Source organism: Gavia stellata, chromosome 13 (genome assembly GCF_030936135.1).
Source record: "Gavia stellata isolate bGavSte3 chromosome 13, bGavSte3.hap2, whole genome shotgun sequence".
NCBI lineage: Eukaryota > Metazoa > Chordata > Aves > Gaviiformes > Gaviidae > Gavia > Gavia stellata.
The window spans coordinates 1,658,340-1,682,457 of NC_082606.1; the positions used below are offsets into that span (position 1 = coordinate 1,658,340).

The 24,118-nt window shown below is 50.9% G+C and overlaps 1 protein-coding gene across 4 annotated transcripts in view; it reads right to left on the reverse strand.

Annotated features, from left to right (window-relative positions):
- The window catches only part of CPEB1 (cytoplasmic polyadenylation element binding protein 1), a 41,395-nt gene that overhangs the window by 9,753 nt on the left and 7,524 nt on the right, over window positions 1-24,118 (reverse strand). For 2 of the 4 annotated variants that reach the window (XM_059823877.1, XM_059823876.1), the window contains exon 3: window positions 15,604-15,792. In XM_059823877.1, coding sequence (XP_059679860.1) covers window positions 15,604-15,792 — 189 coding nt within the window. Of the gene's footprint in view, window positions 1-2,053; window positions 2,066-15,603; window positions 15,793-24,118 lie in introns of those variants that run through there. The other 2 variants (XM_059823878.1, XM_059823879.1) reach the window with 2 other exon arrangements.

The window sequence follows — 24,118 nt, forward strand, 5'->3', positions numbered from 1 at the left end:
CCTCCACTCAGTCCATGCCATTACGCTGGCATTTCTTGCTGCTTGTGCTGGAGCAAGCCGGGATGCAGGGGGGGCAGCTCCCCACACAATTTTAGCAATGGGGGGCAGACTGGGCCCATAGCCAGCGTTTGCTGCACGCACCGATGGCCAGGCTGAGAGGAGTCAAGCCTGGCCCATCAGCAGGCATCGGCAGGCTTGGAGGTGGGATGCCGCACACGTCAGCCCCAACAGGAGCTGGCTACGGGCAGCCAGCGACGTGCCAGTCTGGCCTGCTGACAAAGGAGACGCTTCACAGTCAGCGGCAAGCACCGTCCCCGGTACGCATTCACAACAAGCCTGTCTGGTCAGGCCTTTGCCCGAGAGCCGACAGACAAGCACGCACCAGACTGCTTCCCTCACACAGCAGCAGGTTTTCCTCCCACTGAGGAGAATCGAGGCGAGCAGATTCCTCCCTACAAACAGAGCTGCCCCCCCCCCCCCCAAGCAGAGTACCAGGCCACCAAGGGGTCATGAAAGTCCCATCCTGCTCTGTGGGTCAGCGGTGTGGGGCCAGCTGCCACCCAGGAGAGGGAACACAGGGCAGGCTCAGCCACGCAGGATCCCATGGGGGCACAACACCAGCCAGCTCTATTCAAAAGGAGCAAGTCTCAGCAAGCTGAATGTGTCCCCAAACCAAATGAAAAGAGCAAAGCATTCAGGAATGGTTTTAATTATTCAGAGGCTGCAAAACAAGGCAGCTTGCCCTGAAGCTTTCAGTTTTCAAAGCAAGTTTGGGATCCATTTGCTATCGTCCAGCCCCACCTGATCTCAACCAGCTAGGACCACAAGGTTTTTAACCCAGATTTTCAGTAGCTCTTGTACAGGAGAGAATTAATAATCCAAAACACTGCCCAAACCAGGTGAGTAAAAAATGCCATCACACTCAAGTGCACTATGGTCTGACACCAGTATCAACTCAGAGCCAGCACCAGAAAAAGCTGCCAAACGTGCCTGAAGCGAGATGCTGGGATATACCTGTCCCAAGCCACATCATCTAGTGGCATACCTGCAAGGGAGCTGGCATCTCTAGCCTCACACTACAGGAAGAAACCTCACAACACCAACAGAAACCCCAGGCAAGTACAGGTGGGTCCTTTACTTGGAGTATCTACCTCAACCTGAGGCAGAGCTGGTCTGCAGGAGCCCTCAGTGACAGTCACAGCATCTTCCCACATTTGTAGAGCCTTATCCCTATGAGTTTCCCCAGAGCTGCAGACCCATTTTAGCTATGGTACAGGACTATGAACTCACCTCTGACCACACTTGGAAAGGGACCTCTTGCCCTTCAAATATCTGCTTGGTTCTCCCTGACAGCAGCACCTGTGCTTACGCCCAACCCCACAGCCACAGAAAACCCTCACTGGCCCAGCAGTACTTACCCTGGGCAGAGCTCAAGGAGCAGCAGCAGCCCTGCTAGCTGCAGTGGGTAGCAAGGGAAAGCTGCCGCAGACAGCTCGAGCCAGGGAGGAGACTGCTCCCTCCTAGTCACAGCACAGAGCAGGGCAGAGCATCTCCCAGCCCAGGCAAGCCGCACTACACTGGTTTGCCGACTTCTCTGAAGCCACGTGACATGTTTAAAAATACAGCCAGCGTATTGTTCAAGGGAGACAGCTGAATTTGTTAAACAGGCTCAAAAATCTGATTAGTCACTAAACAGTACAAGAGTCAAAGCACAGCAGCTGATCCCACGGCCCAAGTCTCACTGCCGACAAACACTCCAGCACTGACGCCCTCCTCCTCAGCCATCGAGCACAGTGGGTTTTAGCACCAGGCAGCGAGCAGCCCTGTGCTGACCCCGTGGGCACAGCGTTGCTAGCAACCTGGAGCAGCAAATGCCATGCAGATTACTACCAGGCAATGCTGTCCTGTACCTCATCTCCTGGTTATCAGATATGCAGGACCAGAACTCCATTTGGGATGCATCAGCAAGGGTTCAGGGGCTCATCAGGAGCTCCCAAACACATTACAGGGTCTAACTGCTCCGCCCCATTTATTTCACCCTCATCTCAGCCACCACTCTGGCTTGCTACAGCCACTGCTTACACATTCGCTCCCAGGATGGCTTAGCTCTCACCACAGCTAGAAAACCAGTAAGGCCAGTATGAGTGCATTCAAGTAGCACGATTACTGGCCTTTAAAGGGATCTACTGTCTGGGCATCTGAGTTTCAGAACCTACCACCAAGCAAAATCCTGCCGGCTACAACTGACCCACTCCTAACCTCATGTCCTGGAAGCGCGGACATCCTGCTGTTAACGCAGATGAATTTCATCCACTCCAGAAGCTTTGACAGGTCTGCACAGGCAGCACTCGGTTACACACTCTGCAGGCTACACTGAGCTCATGGGAGACCCCACATCACCCCCGTGGGCCTGACTCAGCTTCACTTGGTACCTACAGCCACTCACAGGGACCATCAGGAGGAAAAGCCATGAGCCATGCTCAGGCATTTCCTCCTTTACACTTGCTTAGCAATCAGCTTGTGTCCCCTGAAGCCAGCCTTTGCAGGTAGCCTAGGAAACATCAGCATAAGAGACCAAATCTTATTTTTCACCCCCCCAACCCAAAGACATCCTGCTCTAACCCACAGAACCCTCTCCTGGGAGATGGGGCACAAGAGCCTGACCAAGGCTGTCCACCTAAAAAAGCCCTCAAGTCATTGGGGCCACTCAATAAACCCACAGTTCTTCCAGGGAAGTTGGCCTTATCTCCTCACCCAGGCAGACAGCTTGCAGAAGAGAAAAAAAGCATTTCCAATGCACAGGCAAGATGCATCAGCAATTTCTGGTGTCAAGAGCATCCCTGAAGATCCCGAAGTGAAGCAGCGAATATCAGGTAACTACTCAGACTAAGGAAAAAAACATAAGCGCAAACAACTAAGTATTTTTCACATCTATGGGGGAATTAAGCAAAGGGTCAATGCGATTCCCATCCATCTGCTCATAGACAGCAGCCCTGCTGTCCAGAGCATGGCAGTTTGCAGAGAGCTTCTGGAACTTTTCATGCCTCTGCTTGGAGCTGCAAGAGAGGCACATGCCAATGCTCCTTTGCAGGGGACAGCAAAAAAAGGTAGCTTTTAATAGAAACTCAGCTCTGACTTTTGACTCACTGCTGCAGCTTTAATGACTGGATTCGGAGCCAGCATGCTCCATCTTTGAGCATGTCAGCCAAACGCTGACAGATTTAAGAGCTCTGTGGAGCAGTCTCGATACCAGTGTGGCACTCTTCCAGATCGCAGGCGCTCAGGTCGCTCTCCAGAGAACGAGCATTTTACAAACCACTCCTCCTGAGCTGAGCTTTCCCTAGTAAATGCTATCAGGACAATGCTGCTGCAATACGTCCTCTTAATCCCTGCATCATCCTGGGGACCCTAGAGATACTGAGGGGAGCGCACCCAAGCCAGACACTTCACAGCAGAAGCATGCAGCTACACCAAGCCCACAGCGGTAGGTTCACAGGATGGCTAGTTTCAACTCTTCAGGCCCATTCTGTCCTGTAGACCCCAAATCATCTTTTAAATCTGCTTACCAACTGCTGGGTAAACTCACATTAACGTGATAGCTCAATCTCAAGCAGATCACTCCAACAGCACAAGCTGAAATTCACAGCACGCACCTTGGGAAAGGTGCCCCAACAGCAAGATGCTCAACACCCAACCCAGCCAGCCTCAGCACAGCTTTTCTTCCATGCGCTGGTTAGACTTGCAATTTAAGATTTTCAGCACCTGCCCAAGACCTTGAAGCATATGGCTTTCTTCCCTGCATACTGTAATTTACAGCCATTTAAGAATTAGACCTTCCTGGTAGCTTTGACCAAGCCCATTTTATAAGAGATGGATGTAAAGATGAGCCCTAAGGAGCTGGGCTTACCACTGCTGGCAGCTCAGGGAAGGGCTCTGGGTAAATAAACCACCTTACCACTACGCTGATGACAAATGACGCTTTAATACCTTGAATAAGACCTTAAGATAAGAAGAGCACTACACACAGAGCATCTGCTGAATTTGTTCTTGACAGCTAGAGTTGACAAAAAGCTCTGCCACTATTAAGCTGTCCTCTGAACAAGTACTTCTGCTTTAGCTTGGGTCTGCAGGAGACCACCCAGCAGAACAAGCCAACAGCACATCAGCAGAGCAGTGCTGATGCTCTTGACTAAAAATGACGCACCAAGGAGCAAAGTTATCTGGAAACTGAGTCTTGTCCAGAGCAAAAAACCTCTCACCTTACAGCTGTCCAGGTCCTTCTGCTCAAGATCCTTCCCCACACTGTAAGAACATCAGTGGAAGCTTCCCCATAGATGAAAACATTTTCCATAGGGCAACACACACGACTCGGCCTATTCACAAGCCTGAAGGCACACGTAACCGTGTGCATGCACAGAAGAAACTCCTGTTGAGCTGAGCAGCATGCCAGGCCCCCAATTCTTATATTGCATGCAACATCTGGCACCTGCATGCTTAATGCACGGGCAGTTCAACACCACATTTGGCAGTGGCACCAAGTGCTAGATGAGCACGTGCATGCACTTTTTGAAGTCATGCTCTGAATACATATCTCAGCCTTTGAAAGCTCACCACAGGGCTTGAGAAAGGCTATTTAGAAGGGACCAGGACTTGTCTGAGCAGGTCTATGATGCTGAGCTCTTCAGAGGGTCACTTTTGCTGGCTGGCACCACCATCAAGGTTAGACAGACAGACATTTCAATCTCCTGAGATACCAGAAGTTTGTCTGCTGGGAGATTACTCAGCACAGGAAGGCTGGCAGACTGTCAAGACCTCCCCTTCAACCCCCAACTACTACTTACACTGAAAGTCCACCCTTCTGCCCTGATCTCCTTGCAGAGGCAGGGGCAAAGAGATCGATAGGAAAGCTCTTACCAAGAGAAGCAGGGCAGAAGAGATGGGTCTCAGTGCCACCATGCTTCTGCTTCCACTCGGAGACACCTGCCATGCCCAGCGGCCGCAGAGCTGTATGCACATTTGGGGCAGGGTGGCGGAGGAGGGAAGCAGCGTGACTGAGGCCCTGGAGACCGAACACAGTGCAGTTTCTTTTGTCATTCGTCAAATAAGCTTGTAAAGAAAAAAGGCTGATGTCCCAAACAATAGCCTGCTGCAGTTCCAGAAAAACAGCTCGTCTGCAGTTTTTACCGCCCAGCCAGACTCTACCCTGGTGGGGTGGGAGCAGGCCGAATGTTTTAGTCAGCCAAAAAAGCAGCACCTCCTACAGACACTAAGCAACTTCATGGCAAAAGAAACATTTGCATGTCTGAAAGGAAAACAGGCACTTTATCCACCCCTTACAGCTACAGTTAATGTCTCTCTAGTTACGGCAGCAACACAGCCAGACAGGCTGCCAGAGTGAGTTTTCCCCCCTCTACCACACACAAGCACTAAGCTGCTTAAAACCTGACACAATCACCAGAGGGGAAGGGGTGATCAATACTCCGGACTAATCTTAAGCGAAGTTCTAGCACATCATGGCTGCAGCCATGGGACCCTGCACTGCCTGCAAGGAGCCAGCACGCCTGCAGCCACAGCGTGGGGAAAGCAGGGGACACCAACTGAACCAAGCCCAGCAGAAGCTGCGATGACAGATGTAGGGCTGCAGCACACAGTACGGGAACGGGCTTTGCTTGGTGCAGGGAAGGCAGACGTTGGATTCCACCCTCTATTCATGCCTTAACAGGGAGCTACAGGGAACAGCCAGGCTCTTACAGGTGCACAAAGAAACAGGGAAAAGTTGCAGCAAGAGAAGTGGCACAAAAATTTCTTCCTCTTACGTAGAGCAGCTGTGGGACAGGGCCCAGAGAGGTGGAGGGCATCTCCATCCTTACACATTTAGAGCTCATCAAGCAGCATATTGGGTACCTCCAGAGGTCTTACCCAGCTCAAATCCTCCCAGATTTGATTATACTCCCATTACTCCAATGGAGAAAGAAGTCTCTGCTGTTATGAGAAAAGCCACCTGAAGTCAGATGCACACACCCTTTCCGGAGCTGTACATAACAGAAGCCTCGGTCATCTCAAACCAACTGCCAACACTCAAGAAAAGCAGCTCCCAGAACTGCAGATGTGATCAAACCAGCAGTAACCACCACCTAAACAGAACTACAGCACAGCCCTTTTTGTTTCTGAACTACAAAAGAGGAACCTCTGCCCTGATGGAGTCTTCATTTGGGGCAAAGAAGAACTGAGGATATTCGGGCAGCTATTTCTGGTTTGCTAAGAAGGGGGCAGGGGAATAAAAAAAGGCAGCATGATCCAACAGCTGAACCACAGAATTAGAGTCAGGACACCTGAGGTCTATTCTTGGTTCTGGCACCAACATGGTAAGTCACTTCCCCAGCGTGCCCTGAAAAATTGAAACAGCGGCAGAACTAGGAACACAGAGAAGCTTATTGCATTAACATTTGAGCGCACAGGTCCTCCTCCTGCACCAAGAGCAGGACCTGGCTGACAAACCCAGCTGCTTCTTGAGACAGAGAATTTACTACTGTGTTTCTGGGAAGGGAAAACAGATGCCCAAGGTAAATATAAAAATCAGTAAAGACAGCTAAAACATGATTCAGGATTAGAAGCGCGCAGGTAATTGCATTCACTAAGCAGACTGCCACAACTGCATTCGTCTTTAAAAAGATCAGAACATTGAAATACAGCAGGTTTTAACATGTATCAGTCCGGGAGAGATTTAAAAGCCAACATATTCAGGTCAAATTCTGCAAAACAAGCTTCAGCTTTGCAAGCCTCAGGAACAACACACTTCTATATTTAAGTACCAAACTCCTCTCAATTATCTGCTGCAACATCCAGGGTGCAAGCTCTGCAGCATGTGTTAGTTTATGTGCTAACAAGGATGAGACTGACTCATTTTCACCACTCAGCTGCATCGCAGTTTTGATTTGTCAAGTCCATCAGGATACCACCTTTAGGAGAAGGTATGTTCTTTAGAGGGAGAGCAGGCTGTCGGCCATACCCCCTTACGCAAGGCAGCAGGCTGCAGTAAAGGAAAGACAACAAAAGCTTAGTCCCAAATGCAATCTTATCTGAAAAATGGCACACAAGCCTCACTAAGGCATTCAGCTGGCATAAAGTCACATATTTCATCGCTAGATTGGCACACCCAGTACCACCAGTGATGCCTGCAGGTTCCCATTACCTTCCAGAGGTCTGCACGCCTCAGGTACAGAATGACAGCCTTAGGGGTTTGCCTCACCTTCCCTCTGCACTCTTGGAGAGAAAACAAGCCAGAGGGGCAAGGAGGGAAACCAGGCATTTCTCCATGGCCATCTCAAATGGATGGCAGCTGCTGCTGTGTCTGAGAGCAGCCTCTGAGCTGGCAGTAGCACAGACATCACCTGTGATTCAGCTGTTTTACCAGCGCCTAAGGGACCACGCACAAGGCAAGCGAGCCCAGAGATGTGGATACAAGGTGCCGAGATGGAAGATGCAGCACCAGCTGGAGATGCCCTGCCCAGTGCCCCTGCCCACACCCTCCGGGAGGCTGTTTATTCAGCCCCGCAGTGGTACTACGCAGCGTCTGCGCGGTGACAGCTCAAGGACCACGGCACCTTTCGGAAGATCATTTTGGAGCCAGCTCAGGGGAGGCGCCCATTTAAACAGGCCTTGTTCCGGGAACACTATGGCAGCCCATGAATTAGTTTCTACAGCCCCTTAGACTACACCACTTTCCCCACCCTTCAGCAGCTTTCCTATCCTGCTTTGAGCAGGAGGCTGGACTAGATAACTTCAAGAGGTCCTTTCCAACCTGAATTACCCTACCACCCTAAAAAGACAACCAGTCAAGAGCACTGCAGAGGGCCTAAGATGCCCTCTTACAGCAGTCCCACATGCAGTCACTGCACAAGCAGTCAGCTAGAGGGATTTCAGCTGTACAGACAGGTCAAACACTCTCTGCTGGCTCAGTGGCTTTGCCCCTACTGTCACTGCAATGACAGGTCATGCTGCAACACCATGCTACACAGCCCGGTTATCAGAGCAGCAAGCTGCGCCCAGGCACAACGCAGTACCAGGCACAAACTCGTCTAAGGTGGGAGCAGATGCTAAACTCTGGGCCTGTCCCACCAGAGCTGGGGAAGGGGAGGAGCAGGCATCATTCCAACCTTTGCCACAGGCAGCCCCAGCGCACTGGGAGAGCAGCTGCAGAAGTTGTGCAGGAGTTCAGGCAGTTCCCTTACCCAGCTCCAAGTGGAAGCACTCAGACCTGCATGCACTGTGGAGTTTATAATGAAGGCACCAAGCCAGAAGTGTATTCAGACCTCTTCTAGAGAGCTACTGTATTACTGTCGATGAAGCTGTGGCAGAGCCTTTCATGTCTGCTCTGCCCAGCAAGCAAGTATCCCATCCACTGCTTAGACATGTAGCAGCGCGAGGGTTGGAGGAAAACCTACTCGCCCCAGCTCTCATTTGACTGGCACAATTTTGGGGATGAATCTTAGCCCAGGCCACAGCTTGTGCACACCTAAACCACCCTGCCCCTACCTTCAATATCAGTCGCAAGGGGAAAGAAAAATTAAGCTGCTAGCGGCCTGGGGCAGCTCAGAGCCACCGAACAGCAGTTCTGGTGCTCTCCTCAGAAGGGAACATGCTTGTTAAGGCTCTCTTCAGGAGTTAGCCGAGAACCACATGCTCCAGACTACAACTTGAGTCAGAAAGCTTATAGGCAAGCCCCACGAGCCCGATGTATTTGTGCACACCGGCACGACCAGGCAGCGGAGCACCAGTCAGCATGTCCGTGAAGGGTGCAGATCTGCCACTGCTGGAGCATTTTCATCATCACACTGCCAACATCTTTGAACAGGATCAGATGCTTGAGAAGTCTCTGCCTTCCTTGCACTCACACTCATCCACCATTACCTCTAGAGAGCACACAGGCAGCAGCAACAGCCCCTCAGGGTTGCTCCTGAACTCAGGGGGAGAGGGTTTTGGGTGGTGCATGCCTGCTCTTGCAAGCCATCTCCAGCACAAGACTGGAGGTTGCCCTGACCCACTTCAGTATTAGTTGGATGCAAGCAGAGATGCCAGTTAGGTTCCTGTTCTAGTTACTCATCTATTTGCATCTTCTATTTTACTGCATCAGCGCAAATAAAAATAAATCTGTTTAGAAGATGCTCAAATGGAAGCTTTAAGAGGTGGATTAAGAGCAACTTCCATTAGAAACCAGTTGCAAACTTGGGAGTTTTGGTACTTGTTTTACTTACCTGATACATATTTTATTCTGTTAAGGATCAAATACTGCTGCCACATGAGCAGGCTGCAGCTAGTAAGTGCTCCCTGCTTTCCACTCCACAGCATGGCTAGCTCCAGCCAGCAGTTGAGAAATCAGCCCACAGAACATAAGCAGCCCCCACTGAAACACGCTCAAGAAACAAGGGCTCATTAAGCATCCACACCAAGTGCATCCTCAGAAAAGCCTTACAGGAGCTAAGATGGCATGGGGCAAGCTTATAGTAAGGCCGTCTCAGGTACTCCTGAAGTACAACCAGAATGCAGGAGACCTTGCAAGTCAAGCCAGCTCCCAGCTTTGTTCCCTCACAGTGTTATAATTAATCTCCACAGACAGCACCACCACCATGTTCGTGCTTCCACTACTAAGCCCTGAACAGTAGGCAGGCTGCTCCAGAAGGACCAGGGCTTAACACACAGCTGTCGGGAAAGCCTGTCTTCAAGGCAACAAAGGACACATGGGGATTCAGGATCCCCACTGCCAGCAAGCCTTTGGTTACCCATTTGCCCAAATCAGGTGCAGGTCTGAGGCCAGCTTCCTTGCTCCAGCACAAACAGCCATATCATCAGCAGTATGAAGGAACCTTTTACTGAGTTTTCCAGGCAGACTCAGGCTTAAACCCGAGTGAGGCTGCAGGTTAACTCCGATGAAGTGAGTCTCACTCAGGCCCCCCCAGATCTGAAGCTCCCCCCCTTCACTAGGAAGCAGAAAGAGCCCTTCTTGAATAGTCTGGTGGTGGCATGTAACCACCTAGAGTGATCCAGACACTGAGCTCTTCCCTGTCACAATGAGCCTCCGAAACCTTCCTCTAGCACAAGGAAAAGGATTTTCACGCAGCCAAGCAGGAATATGCAGGAGTTGAGGGTTACACTGCTGTTTGAGTTGATGCAGCTACTGGGCACACCTAGGTGACTGTCTTCTGAAGCCTCTTGTCCAAGACACAGCAGGTAAAAGAGCAGGGAGAGACCTGGACATGCAGAGGGGCACAACGGAGAGCGCTATGGAGCAGGCACTCAGCACCATGCGGCAGCACAGGTTAGCCTAGCAGCAAATTAAAACAGCCAGGAAGAGCAGCCAGAGACCTGGGGGACCTCCCTCACCCAAATCCTCTGCCCCTCTAGGGTCTTCTTCAAGCTCTGCAGCTGAACACTCAAACCAACAACTCAAGCAAGGCCAGCAATTGCTATGCTGTGCTTATTAGCAACAACCACCCCCAGACTGATTAGCAATTCTCACTGGGGGGGGTGGTGTCTGTGTGTTCTCATGGTGCCTGCCACCACCTATACAGCATTTCTGAGGACAGTCTGAAAACAGCCCATCCTGGGGGAGCAGCTTACAAGTCCCTCCTGCTGTTATCGAGAAGAAAGGCTAGGAGTCCACGACAACAACCGTGCTTCCTTCTGCGCAACAGGTCTTTTCTTTCATCCTTCCGAGATAGGGTTTTGCCTTGAAGACTTCAGAGTGATTTGTACTCAGAGGCCTCAGCTATCTGCCAGACACCGCACAACAGATTGCCTGCAGTTCTAGCCTAGCAGATTTTAAGCAACTACAGATAATCAGCATGTTCAAGCTTATTGCAGAAAGAAGTTGCTGTGCACTGGGAAGCAGGAGAACCAAGGGCTGGAAAGATTCAGCAGCATTTCCCTACCACAGGCCACTTCCCTAGCACCACAGCAAGCAGAGCTGTAACCTTGCAGGCTAGAGAATGAGACAGCAGCAGCCACCCTGAAGAGAGCACAGATGAGGCTGGAGCTGCAGTCTCAAGAACAGATCCAAGGAAAAGCTCGAATCTGTTGCTGCACCAGCAACTTTAGGGTCACACACCAAGCAGAGAGGCAGATACAGCAAGGTGGCCCATCAAAACCATCAGGAAGAGCTCACCTGCTCAGGCTGGGCTCACCTGGAGAGGCAGATGTCCTCTCTGGAAGAAGAGTAATCCTCCTGCAAGTGTCCTTGCAGGTTAGCATTGCAAACTTAGTGTTAACAGACTGGTTTTAGGATGATTTCCCAGTGGGCAACTCTGCCTGTCCCACATAGGATTAGCCTCAGCCTCCCGATGTAGGGCAGGACAGACCAGCTAGACCAAGCAGCTGGCATACAGGCTAGAAACCAGCCAGGGAGACCCAAAATCCGCACATGGATCTGCTTGTGTACTGCTGTCACCCGTTCTCTAGGCAAAAATTGGATCAAGACCCCATTTGCTTGTGCTCCTTGAGGAACAGGGCAGTGAAGGTAAAGGATACCATCAAGGGCAGTCCCATCTCACTGCCTCTTAACCCCTCCTTGCCCCTGCAGAGCAATAAACTCCAAGGACTTAACACAAGCATCCACCTATTATGAGGCTACTTTAAAGAATGGGAAATGCTGCCTCAAGAAACACAGCTAGGGATGGGAGGACTGGAAGCTTTCAAGGCCAGTTTCCTGCAAAAGCTCCTCCCCAGGCCACAGAGCAGGTTTCTGGGACTTGCTGAAGTATTTTCAGCCTCACAGATCTAGTGGCAGCACTGGGTTTGAGATGCCTTTCCTGCTATGAGACAGCAGTTCAATCCTACAGCCAATAAATGCAGGCAGCTCAAGCCTGCAGCAGCTGCTGCCTCCCGGAGAGGCTCTCTGGACACCAGCCTCAGGGACTGGCAGCGCATCTGGCACGCTCTCAAGGGCTAAACACACATCCTCAGTGCATCACAGCACTGGACCGAGAAGGAAAACTCGTTACAAATAACTTTGTCTGGGTGCTAGGGGTTAAGCGGTCCTCTGGGAAAGGGAACATAGGCAGGATCAGAGTGTACAAACCAGCCTCGCTGCTCTCTGGCCTCCTCCGGTACGCCCCGGCCGGCAGCAGGCACCTGATCCCACTGCACCAAGCTGCACAGTGACACTGCTCTGGGAGCACAAGGTGACACCACAAGGGTTTGCAGCCAAAGGTCCTTCCTGGGCTGAGAACACGCCACACTGGCAGGGACTATGCAGAGAGGAGGGGAGGTCCCAGCTCATCAGTACTCAAGCACAGGCACTGCAGGGGACCACATCAGCAATATTTTTAGCCCGATTGTTAGGTTTTCTGCATTTCTACCCTTCCAGCCACCTCCCTGTGGGTCTGCGCAGCTGAGTCACTGCTGGAACCTTCCAAACGCTTGGGCGCCAGTGGCACAACAGCTCTGCTTGGCAGCATCATCCCTCCCCAGCCCCTAGAGACAGCCCAGCACTGATGCAGCCTCACCTGCTTGCAGGACACCCTGATGGAGACCCCAGCCCTTGGGGCTAGGCCAGCTGCAGCCTCCCAGGCCTCAGCACTGCGCATCAGGAGTACCTGGACACAGTAGCATCCTCTCCATGTTCTCCCTCTGTCACAGCACAGCTAGGCCACCTGGAAGCATCAGCATCTGCCGACTCCTTAGATCCATACAGCTTTCAGACAGAGGAGCACTCCTCTGCCACCCGGCGTGCATTTCACAGCCTTTCAGAAGATGCTCCTGAACTACAAGATCTCCCCTCCCACGGAGCTCCACATTGCCACTCCAGGGCCCTTATAAAGGAGGAAAAGATGAGGCTCTGCAGACATGGAAGGTGTGGGCAGGCTGAAGCAATACAACAGCTGTGCACAGATGTCAGCCTTTCACTGCTCCAGCCAGCATACACCATATCCCCACAGCTCTGAGTACTCCTGGCCCAGCTGCTGCACACCCGGGAAGGGAGTGTGAGATTGAGGGGGAGAACATGATCTCAGGACCACAACACCCCCAAGTCATATGGCACTAGACCCTCTGCACAGCCTCTGAAGGCCAGAGGCTCCTCTGTGGAAGGAGCACACCTGCATTTGGGCTGGTTTTACACCCCAGCCATCCCCTCCTTGCATACTGAGGGGAATACCAGGAGTGAGAAGTGAGGAAACGGGCCTCTCCAGACAGTATTGGGTGCCATCTTCCAGCAGCTGTTACCACAAGTTGTCAAACACTCACTGGGTACAGATCACCCAAGCACTGGGCAGTGCCTGGGGTTAGATCCTTCCTATGCTCTTCCCAGGCCTCTGCGGCAGGCAGGAGCTCCAGCACGATGCACTGCAGTCAGCGGGGGCACCTGACACCAGATACACCCCGTGCGAGCAGGGAGGTCCCAGGAGCGCCTTCAAATCAATCTCCAAATTAATCTCCCTCCTGAAACCAGAAGCCCCTCCACCCTTGACAGTGAACCCCACCACCACCACGGTCCACTTAGCCCCACTGCCCAACCCGTGAGGTGCAAAGCCTGCCACAGGCTTGTGCGAATACTGCTCGCCTGCCTGCCGGAGCGCTGCAGAGACATCCACGCCTCTGCCAAGACAGCCTGGCAGGAAGCTGGCCAAGAGAGCACTGGAGACAGCTACAGCGGATTAGGGGCTGGGACATCCGCACAGAGCATCCGCCTTGGTGTGCAACAGCCCTTGTTCTGCAGCACCATTGTGCACTGAGCTCCAGGTGTTGTGGTTGTTAGCAGCAGCAGAACTGTTCAGCATGGATGTTGCCTGCTTTAAGTGTACTCTTTACACTGAAGATCCTGTAACACAGGTTCAGTGCCCCACAGTCTGCTAACAACCATGAGGGGCTCAGTGCACAGCTCTAAGGCACCTGTCCAGCCCACTGCACACGAATAACTTTCCTTTCTCCCTCCTCCTTCAAGGTTTTGGCTGGCAACAGAAGGACAGATACTGGCTGTGTGGTATTCCCTGGTTCATTAGGGGAAGCCCATAGGACCATGCGCTGGAGCAGGGCAAGGCTTAATAAAGCTACTGCAGCCTGACTGCAAGCAGATCTTAAGTGCCTGTGCTAGGGCCCCCATGCAAGCCTGCTCACTAAGTCTTGTGGAAATTAGATGTAGAAACTAGAGTGACTGTGCTGATGAAGCTGCTGTTTCAAACTCTACTCCCCATGAGCAATTTTTTCTTTTCACAACCCATGCAGCAACATTCAGGGCTGTCCCAGAAGCTCTTCCTATCCCGAGGGCAGCATCCCCTGGACATCAGAGGCAGTCGACAGCAGCCCCTTGCCCCCCCAAACATCTATGTGGGCAAATCACACTGCCCAGGCCACCCCAGAAGCTATCTACATTCCTGTCAGCACCAACTTTATGCCTGGGGCCTCCCTGTGTCACCCAAGTCTGCACAGAGATGCACTACCTTTTTAACAAAGCAGCAGCGTGCTGCTATAAAGAGATGAGTTTCTGTAGCAACCAGGCTGAACTTGTACAAACTCTGCCAAAGCACTAGATCTTTCCATGGACTGATACTTGAACGAACACACCACCATTTGTGAAACTGTGTTTTTTTTTTACAGCCCTCAAAGGCTGGGAAATTAACTCTTCCCCCTGTTTTACCCCTCTGCCCCATCACCAGGCTGAGGAGATGCATTAAGTTCATGCACACAGCACCCCTTTCTCTTCGTGAGATTTTACAGAGAAGGCTAGCGCCTCTGAAAGAGTTCACTGAACCCTGCATCACTCCAGGGGAAGCACCCAGCACCCCAAAAACTCCCCATCTGATCCCAGCTGCAAAACCAGACTGGAAAGGATTGAGGGGGAAGGGCAAGCCAGCAGCGCGTGGCTGCAAGCCCACACCCTGCCGATCACGTAGATTTGCGCTGGACCAAAAGAGTTAACGCAAGAAGCCATTCCACTGCATCTCCTCCAGCCCACTGCTAGGCACAGACCGCTATTTCTAGTTGAACGTGGGAGTGGAGAAGGATCCCTCCAAGTCTTCCACCCAGCCTGCGAGCTGCCGGCTGAAGTTGTTAGTCGGGTGCTGGCTGCGCCTACCACACCCCACAGGCAGAGTTCAGCCGGCAACGCTGCTGTAGCGTAGGAGTGAGTGGTGCTGCCTGGACGTTCGCAGTCAGGCAGGGGGGTCCCTCTGCAAGCACGCGCACCCCTGCCTGCAGAGCTACCTGCCACCAGGCATTTTCTCAGGCGGCCGGAGCAAAGTTCAGCCTCGCTCCCACCCGGCATGTTCAGCCTCCTGATACCACACCCCCCACCCACTCCCTCCAAACGCAGGAAGGGGATTTCTCCTCTCAGCGAGGTTATTCCTCCACCGGCATTACAGCACGGAGAAAAACATAAGCCTGGGCACTTCTTGTCTGCAGTGAACTGACAGCAGAGCAGAGGGGGCTGTGGCACAGCCAGCCACAGCCTCCCCAACTCAACTGCCACATTACACAAGCATTACGGGCCAAGAAGCCCCTACCAGTAACTCCCAGCACCCTGTTACACAAGCAAATCACTCCGCATTAGCTTTAAAACAACCAAAAAATAAGAGGAATCCAACAACTGTTGCTGCATGTCAGCAGACTCACCGGACTGTGTGCTGGTTTGTGCTGCAGCATCAGAGTCCTGGGTGCTCCAGGGTCTGTCCCACCCCGTCAGGTTGAGGGACTGCAGGCCAAGGCACAGATCGTTGGTGTCTGGGAGGCCACGGGAAGACTCTTGCGTGGATGTGGGGAAAAGCATCCTGCTTGCCACTGCTTCTTCAGAGTCCTGGAAGTCTGCTCAGATTGAGAACAAACAGAAGCTTGAGAGTTCAGGGCTGCTTTTTTCTTTTTAAAGAAGGAGTTTTCCGAAGCGTTAAGCCCCGAGCCAGGTCTCGTGCCGCTCTGAAGCCACAGCTTCTGCAACTAGCAGTTGCACCCCAAAAGGGAGGGCTACCATATGTCCAGAAGCCAGCCCCCCACCCCCCCAGCCCCTCCACCTTCCTATCCCGTCTGCATTACTGACTGGGTCAGCATGTGACCAGGCTGCTGATGCTTACTGTGCTGACAGTGACGTCACTCAGCCATGCAAGAGAACTGCATCAGCTCTTACAAAATAAAGGTAGGAAGAAAGGATAAGATTTCCCCCGAAAGACAAGACAGCAGGCAGAAGGAGAGAGGTGCAGCTCCAGTAAATCAAGGGAGGCAGGCAGCACAAAAGCAGGGCTCCACAATACGGCACAGCAGACGACGGGCTCGAGGCAGCAATCCCCCCAGCAACGACGATAGCGGCAGCGACAGAGCAGACAGTTTTAGTGCTACCCAGCTCTCCTGTCCCCGCCTCCCTCCACCCACAAAACCCAAAAACACTTTAGCCCTGGACAGACTCCAGCTGCTGGCTCCAATTCAGAGCCCAATGCAAAGCTTCGCAATTCTGCTAGCATAATCTATTTGGTTCAACTTGGCCACTGTGCCTCACTGACTCTGCATTGTTTACCACTGAGTAACAAGGGTAACCTTCAACCCCCCCGCTACCCGGAGAGAAGCCCATTATCCCGGGTCCAGCCCGAGCGGGCACATCACACTGGTGCAGGGAGAAGAGGGCCGGCCGAAGCACAGGACCCATTTCACATCAGGAATTTTTCATGGCCTGTTTACCTTCCGCCTGCCTGGTCCCCCCCCTTCCTTTCCCAGCCCTCCCCTCCCCTGCAGGGTGTTCACAAGCCTACGGTACTGGAGACACCAGATTCTTGCCTCGGTTTAAGCCTGTGCCAACAGCCTAAGGAAACGCAGCAGGTTCATAGTCTGAGAATTCCAGTTTAATGCAGGGATCTGGGGGCTGATGAAACCACAAGATGCTCAGCTGTGTTACCCAAAATCTGAGTCAGAGGGCATTTATAAGCCAGCTACCAAGCAGCAGCAGCTGTCTCCTCCTCCTCCCCCTGCCCCCACACCCTCCCACTGTGCCATCAGATGTACACCTCGCACACACCACTCCCGGCTCTTCAGCGGGGCGCTGCAGTGACTCCAGCCTGTCACGTTATCCCTCATGTGCAGCCCCGGCCATCCCAGACAGCCTGACAGCGTTCCTGGCCTCCTTTTCCACACCCACATCCTGTGCCACTCAGTTGCCCACAACCTAGGGAAGCCCAGTCAAGGCCTCATCATCAGTGGGTACCCCACACAAGAGACAGGCCACTGCCGCCACCAGAGGTGGGATCCTCACCTTCACCTCCCCCCCACAGCGATCTGGGGAGCGCCAGTGTTCCCAGATTACAGCGAGGGGGCTGAAACACTGCAGTCAGGATGAGACCAGCTAAAACCGTACCTGCTGGCAACATGCTGCCTCCCCCCTTCCCAGCTGCAGCCTCCTCCACAGTACTTCACCAGGATAGCATCCACCGGGTTTTTTTTTTTACTCCCCTAGTAGTACTAGTACAAGCTGTAGTGCCAATTCAGTCACATTACTATCAAGCACCTGTAACAGCATCAAATATTCCTCCAAAAGCATCATGGTGCATCTTCAGCAGGGTATTTCACTGCATTAGTTCTTCCAGTATAGTTTTCAGATTGCTTGTTTTGGACAGGCCCTAAAAACATTTATAATGCAGCTGTAGGGAGGAGAGGATAAAGGCACATTGCTCAGACAACTCCGTTCCCACAGCAACCATAACTTGCCCATATGAATATGTAACATTTCTGCATTTATGAAAATGCAGAAGTGCTGTGCCCTAGCCCAGATCCCTGGCAGTAGGAGACTACCTTCCCTGTGGGGACCAGGATCTTGCTAGGTTTTATGCCACCATCAAGATTAATTCCCACCAAGCTTCATCTTCTGGGAAGCATAGACACAAACAGAGCATCAACAGACAGCAGAACCTGAACCCCACACAGATCCAACATCTTGGATGAAACCCACCACTGAAGGAAAATAGGGAACAAATTCATCAGGGACTGCTGGAAGCACTCACTTCACAGCATCCAGCCACATTTTCCCTAGCTATCTACATTTTTCAGGAAATAAGCTGTTTTGTTTAATTGAACCCAATCAGATTCAAGTTCAAGAGATCTATGTTTCCCTCTGATGACTTCAATCTACATTAAAGACAAGCTCCCTGCAATTCAGTTACGGGTATAACTGCTGAAGCACAGAGTAGAATTTGCTCAGATAACCAGCATTTTTTAATTAGATCTTTTCCCATCCAAAGCAAATAGCCAGCACAAGCCTGCTTCCCCTTTAACACTCCCAGCCACACTGAAAGATAAATATGGGTCATCAAGGAAAAGCACCAACTTGAAAAACAGAATTTAAATGGATTGCTGGAATAGTTATTTTCAAATTCAGAGCCTGGAAATTTGTTACGAAGCAATCAATTGTTGACAGCAGACAAAACTAATAGGATACTGGGGCAGGAAGAATTAATTTCCTACAAAAAATCAACTGAAAGTCATATCCTCAAGTTATTAGTAAGTAAATGTCTACCAAATATTAAATAATTTCACTTTGCAACCTGATACAGCCCAACCCAGCCCAAATGCTTCACTGCAGACTTTTCCAAGCCCCATGAACCAGCGTGAATCTTTCCAACCTGGATTTTTCCCTGGAGTTGCCACTGGAAGCCAACCATCCTGGCAGAGGGAGCCACACTGCAGCAGGCTCGTGCCCAAGCGTCTGGGAGAGACTGAGCTCCCACCTCCTGAGCAGGTTAGGTTTGATTTCAACAGCATCATGAGAAGCAAGTCCTTAGTAAAACACTCCCATGCAGCTCTCGGAGCCAGCAACTCTCCTGGATGACATCCTCCTGTCTGTCCAGGAGATCCCTGGAGCCAGGGTGTACCGCAGCACAGGCTGGACAGCTTTCCACACCACCACCTGGACAGAAAGCTGCATTTTTCAGACTTCAGATGTTAGCATCGCATTTAAGACATTTCAAAGGCTTCTTAAAGGTGAGCATCTCCACAGAGTACAGCTCTTAACCTGCAGCTAAACCCTACCAGCCCAGACAGCTTACACAAGCTGCAGCCCCAGCCACTTGTCCCCACCCCAGCACTCCCTCCCCACTTATACCAGTTTAGGCAGGTGAGTTTCCACACAGGAAGCTGGGCTGGGAAGCCAATCTAGTTAAAACCAAGCCACCAGGAGTTAGTTTTAAGCCTGGCTCATTCCCCTGATCTGGTATGCAGTGTGGCTGCACCAACCAGGCATTTGAAATAGGAAAATATTTAGAAAATTACAGCCTAAGCCTGTGTGGAGAGGACAAACGGGGACTGGGACCAGGAGCTGCGATCCACAGGCAATTTGTGGCAGGCGGGTTAAGGTAGTATGGGGAGAGCTGAGCATGATTCAGTCCCTGTCCCGTAGCAGCAGCATCCCTCTGTGCCAGACTTAGTTTTGAAAGGTAATGCTTCAGCCAAGCGCAAAGATGTTCAGATGTTTGAGCCTTCCAGACCTAAGCCACTTGCAAAGCCAGCTAAAAATCCAGCAAATATGCTTTTTAACTTGAAAACTAAGAAATTCCAAAGAAAGGCCACAGAATGGTTAAGCAACCATGAACTAAAGAAGCCAGATCCCACTCCTACCACCTCTCCAGCCATGAAGAGGTCTTCCTTTGCTCCCACATGCTAATTTCTAGCAGAACCTGAGTACAGAGGAAGCCCCTCCACAAACAAACAAGGCCCAAGTGTAGAAAGCGGGGGAAGGATAAGCACAACCCAGCTGTAAGCTCTGTTCACGGACAAAACCAGACTCACCTTTGTGTGCAGCAACCTTGTGGACTAGAGCTTTGACAGATGCTGAACTTCCAAGCCAAATCCAGAAAAGCAAGAGGCAAGGCCAGCATTTCTGCAGCCTTTAGATCATAAATGGGAAGGCAGCTCACAGCAGAAGCATTGTTTTACCTTACACATCCCCAGTTGTAAAGACTGGGAATTGCGTCCCTGAAAATTAAGCTTCTCAAGTACATTTTGCACACAAGACAAACAAGTCTCAAGTGAAAGCTTTTAGAAGATGAGGCAGTTGTATTCGTTAAGTGCACTGGGGATCATCAGGGGCTTAGAAAACTCTTGTTAGGCATAAACCTACCAGTTACAAGATGTTTTCCTGATATAGAACTAAGCATCCTCCCTGTAATCTGAAAAATTCCTCAAGTGGAGACATTGGCTGCTGCATGACCTGTTTCACAGCCAGATGGGGTCTGCCATATTCCCATAACCACAAACACCTGAACAATTGGCAAGCAACTATTTGGGAAACTAAGGAAGAGAGCACAGCAACTTCACCTTGCTGCTCTACCTACCTCTTCCAAGAGTAAGAGTGAGAGACTGCCACAGGATTACCACACCAAAACCTGAATGACAGAGCACAGCACATCAGGAAAAGCACAGGAAACCTGCTGGATCTTCAGCAGCACCATCCAATTTGGGACCGCTGCAGAGTGTGACAGCTCTAGGCCAAGTCCCTGCTCTGCACAGAACATGGCACCATGACCTGCTTCCATTTGCAGATCTGATGAAGAAACCCATTTACTAGAGCTACTTTCCAGTACAGAAAAGCACTGCATCCATGTAAGCAAAGACCTCTTAATGTGACACTTGAAATGTTACAGCCAAAACCTAAGGCAGTAGGTGTGCACCTACTTCTTTTGGGGCACAGGTGTTGAATTTCCCTATTCTGCATGTATGTACCAGACAGAGCACTTACTTGGGGCAAGCAGAATGGTTCTCAGCTGCCAGCTCCAGGTGAGCTCCTGCTAACAGCCTTGCTCTGCCTCGGGCACCCGGTTAATCCCACACACTCCAGGCAAGCAGCACTACATTTTGGGTCTCTGCATCTACAACATTTTATCCCCGCATCCAAGACCACAAGCATCAGGTCAGATCCAGCCATCAGGTCAGATCCAGCGCTGTCTGCCATGTTTCCTCATGGCTGCAGGGCAGTGAAGAGCAGATGAATTTACATCATAGTACCAGAGAGGATTTTTTGGGTAGCTAAACAAGTGAGAGGTCATTAATTGACTGCAATTGAGAGCAAACAGGAAGCCGATTTAGTTATCAGCTAGCATGGGTTTGCATTTGTCCTTCAGTTTTCCTTAAATAAAGCAGCCACTGAGAATCATTAGGACCTGATGGGCCACAATTAACAGCCTTTACACTGAACTTGGCACCTTAAGCCACTCCCATGCACAGCAAGTCATTTAAGCATCTCCCATTTCTCCACACAATGGACTGTCATCTTATAGCAAAAATAATGCCTTCTTTGTCTCAGTTAGATGAGCAGAGCTTAATGAAAGGGAAATCAATGCTGCCAAGACATCTGGGGTACCTACAGTCCTTTTAAATCAATTTCTTTGAAGCCAGCACTGCCTTCAGTTGAAGCCAGTCAGCTTAGCCAGGTGAGTAAACGGGCATGCAAAGGCAGAAGAGGGAGCTTTACGCACTGTTCTACTTAAGCTGGAAGTTGTGCCTGCAGAACAGGCTGATGATTTCAAAAGCTGGTTTAGTTGTTTTTTAACCAAATCTGGTAGCAGCACCTTCCACCCAGCAAGGCCCAGCTTTAAAACCTGGCAAACAAGCCACCTGCTACCTTAAGAAACTGGCTTTGCTCACATTCTTATTCAGACCAGCGATGAACACACAGATCAGCTTTAAATTTGGGAGAGGAGAACCCCATTCCCTGTGAAACGGTTGCCCAAGGACAGCTTGCACTCCAGCAGCACTGGCAGGAGTTGAGTTAGTGAGAGATGTTGACTCCTGCCCCTATCACAGCCACATTCTCTCCTATCTGCAACACCACACTAAAAGCCTCTAAAGGTTAATGTCTGCACTACACAACCTTGCTGAAGTTTTGCCTTTCAGAGAGGCCTGAATCAGCTTGAAAGGCAGGTGTTTTGAAGCACCACACAATCCTGTCCCAGAAGCTACTGGACAGGTTCTACAATTACAGCTTTCACCACACTGCTGCACTGTACCCTTTGGTTTGGGCTAGCGACCTAAGCCTAGGCTTGGGGAAACTCCTGGAGCAAGCACCCATGAACCACTGCGGTGGTGGTCAGGCTGGGCCTGACAACTCAGATCATTTTGACAAGGCAACTAAGTTCACCAAGGATTATCATTAACTGCAAACTGATCTTTATAGAGATTTAACACCAGGTATGGCAAGCTAAATCTCCAGTGGCAGTCCCTTCTGCCACGCAGCTCTGCCCAGGTCTGGATAACTCTCCAACTGTGTCAGGTCCAGGACTGCTGAATAAGCTTGTTCTCTCACATTGCTCAGACTGCTGCTGTACTGATCTTCTCAGCACTGTCTTGCCACACACCTCATTGCACTGAGTGAGGTGTCTCCACACGTGTTTCCCCAATAGCATTAGTGAAAGGTCACAAACCTCTGCCATCCCTTTTCCACCACGTGTAATCCTCTTAATGCTGAAAGGGCCTTCTTACACACAAGCCCAATCCAGGATAAATTTAGTTTGACCTGAGGAAGACAACTGAAAAGCTTGAGGGACCATGAGTAGATTAAGTACAAGTATTTCCCCTGCTGGAATAAAATCTCTTCCCCAAGCCCCCCAACCAAAAGAGTTTAAGTTATAAAAAGACAGTCTGTTCACCTGTTATAGGTACTACATTAAGGGTGGATCTCCAGGCTCATTAAGACTGGCCAAGCTACAAGTTCCCTGATAACAAAGCCTAACAACAATACGCAAGTTGTAAACTGAATAAAAGCACCAGAGGCTCATGAATTCTTCAGAAGTGATTTAACTTGGAGCAGTGACAAGACACATGAGATCGAGGGTCTCTCCACTCCATTGGTCACCTACCCAGAAGCCAGGCTCACCAAAGGCAAGACACTGACCCTGCAGAGCCTCATCTTGTTCTCTCAAAGGCACAGCAAACAGCTCCAAGAGCCTGCTTTGGGCTCTAAACCAGCTGCCCAATGCAGGGGGCAATTAGCAACTTTATGTTCTGAATTTTAGCGATCAGCTGCTCAGCCTTACAGCCATCAGGCATGAATTTCTGCAAGAGACTGCCACAACCTAGGCCAGGGTACAAGGGCCAAAGCACCTCCCCATTCATGGATCATGGCTGTCCTAGGATTCACATCCTTGCTGGCAGCACCAACTTCTTCACGGAGAAGATGCTCATTAGCAACACATTAAACAGAAGCAGCTCACATACTTTTCTGATCCAGAGACAGAAAGAAGGAAGCTTGCAGAACTGCTGCATTCAGGCCCTCATTACCTACCAAGAGGTCCTGACTCCAACACTAACAAAACAAGGCTGGGACTGGAGTAGACTAATAACTCTGAATTGCTGATGCACTGGCAGATGCTGACTCATCCACAAATTTACAGCTGATAACTGCTGGCCTGGCCAGGCTAGCTCAGGTTGTACTCTATTATCAGTCTCTTGTACAGCCCAGAGGCACCTTCTGAAAGAGAACACATGTTTCCATTAGCCTAAACAGTGAGGGCACCCAAGGCAGCCACTTCCTAGCCCTGGCTCAGCAGCACCCAGCATCCTTCAGGGAGTGAGCAAGCCTCTTTCCTCATGCCATCACAAGCATTGTGCCACTGCACAAAGAATTTGATACAAGCTGAAATCCTCCTGTCAGGTTACCCAATGCCGAGCAGGGCCCTCACCCTGGTACCCAAACTGCACAAGTGGCTGTGCCAGCAGCCAGCGCCTACTTGTGAGACCAGCCTCAACTGCTACGTCAGGAACAAGAAAAGCTGCTTAGGATGTCCTAAAAAGCACAACTTCGGTTGCCCTGCAGCAGAAATAACGTCTGCTAGAGGAAGCCTCCCTTTTTTACATGCAAGTCCCATTGTACTTGTCCTACAAGAGGTCTTCCATAGAAGTTACTCAATGATAGCCTGAAATACAAGTGCAGTTTAACACCACTGAAGGGAAATTCACCCAGTTTCCAATCAAGGCACCACCTCTCAGCAGCTCCACACCAGGCAAGACCCTCTGCTCCAGGCATCCAGAATAAATACCACAGTAACTGACAGACCAAGCAGAGATTTACATGCAGCAGGTCAGTAAGCAAGTTCATTTCATCACCAGGTGAACACCCCAGTCCCTCAGAGATGATCTTTAGAAGTCTAGAAGACAGTACTGCAAA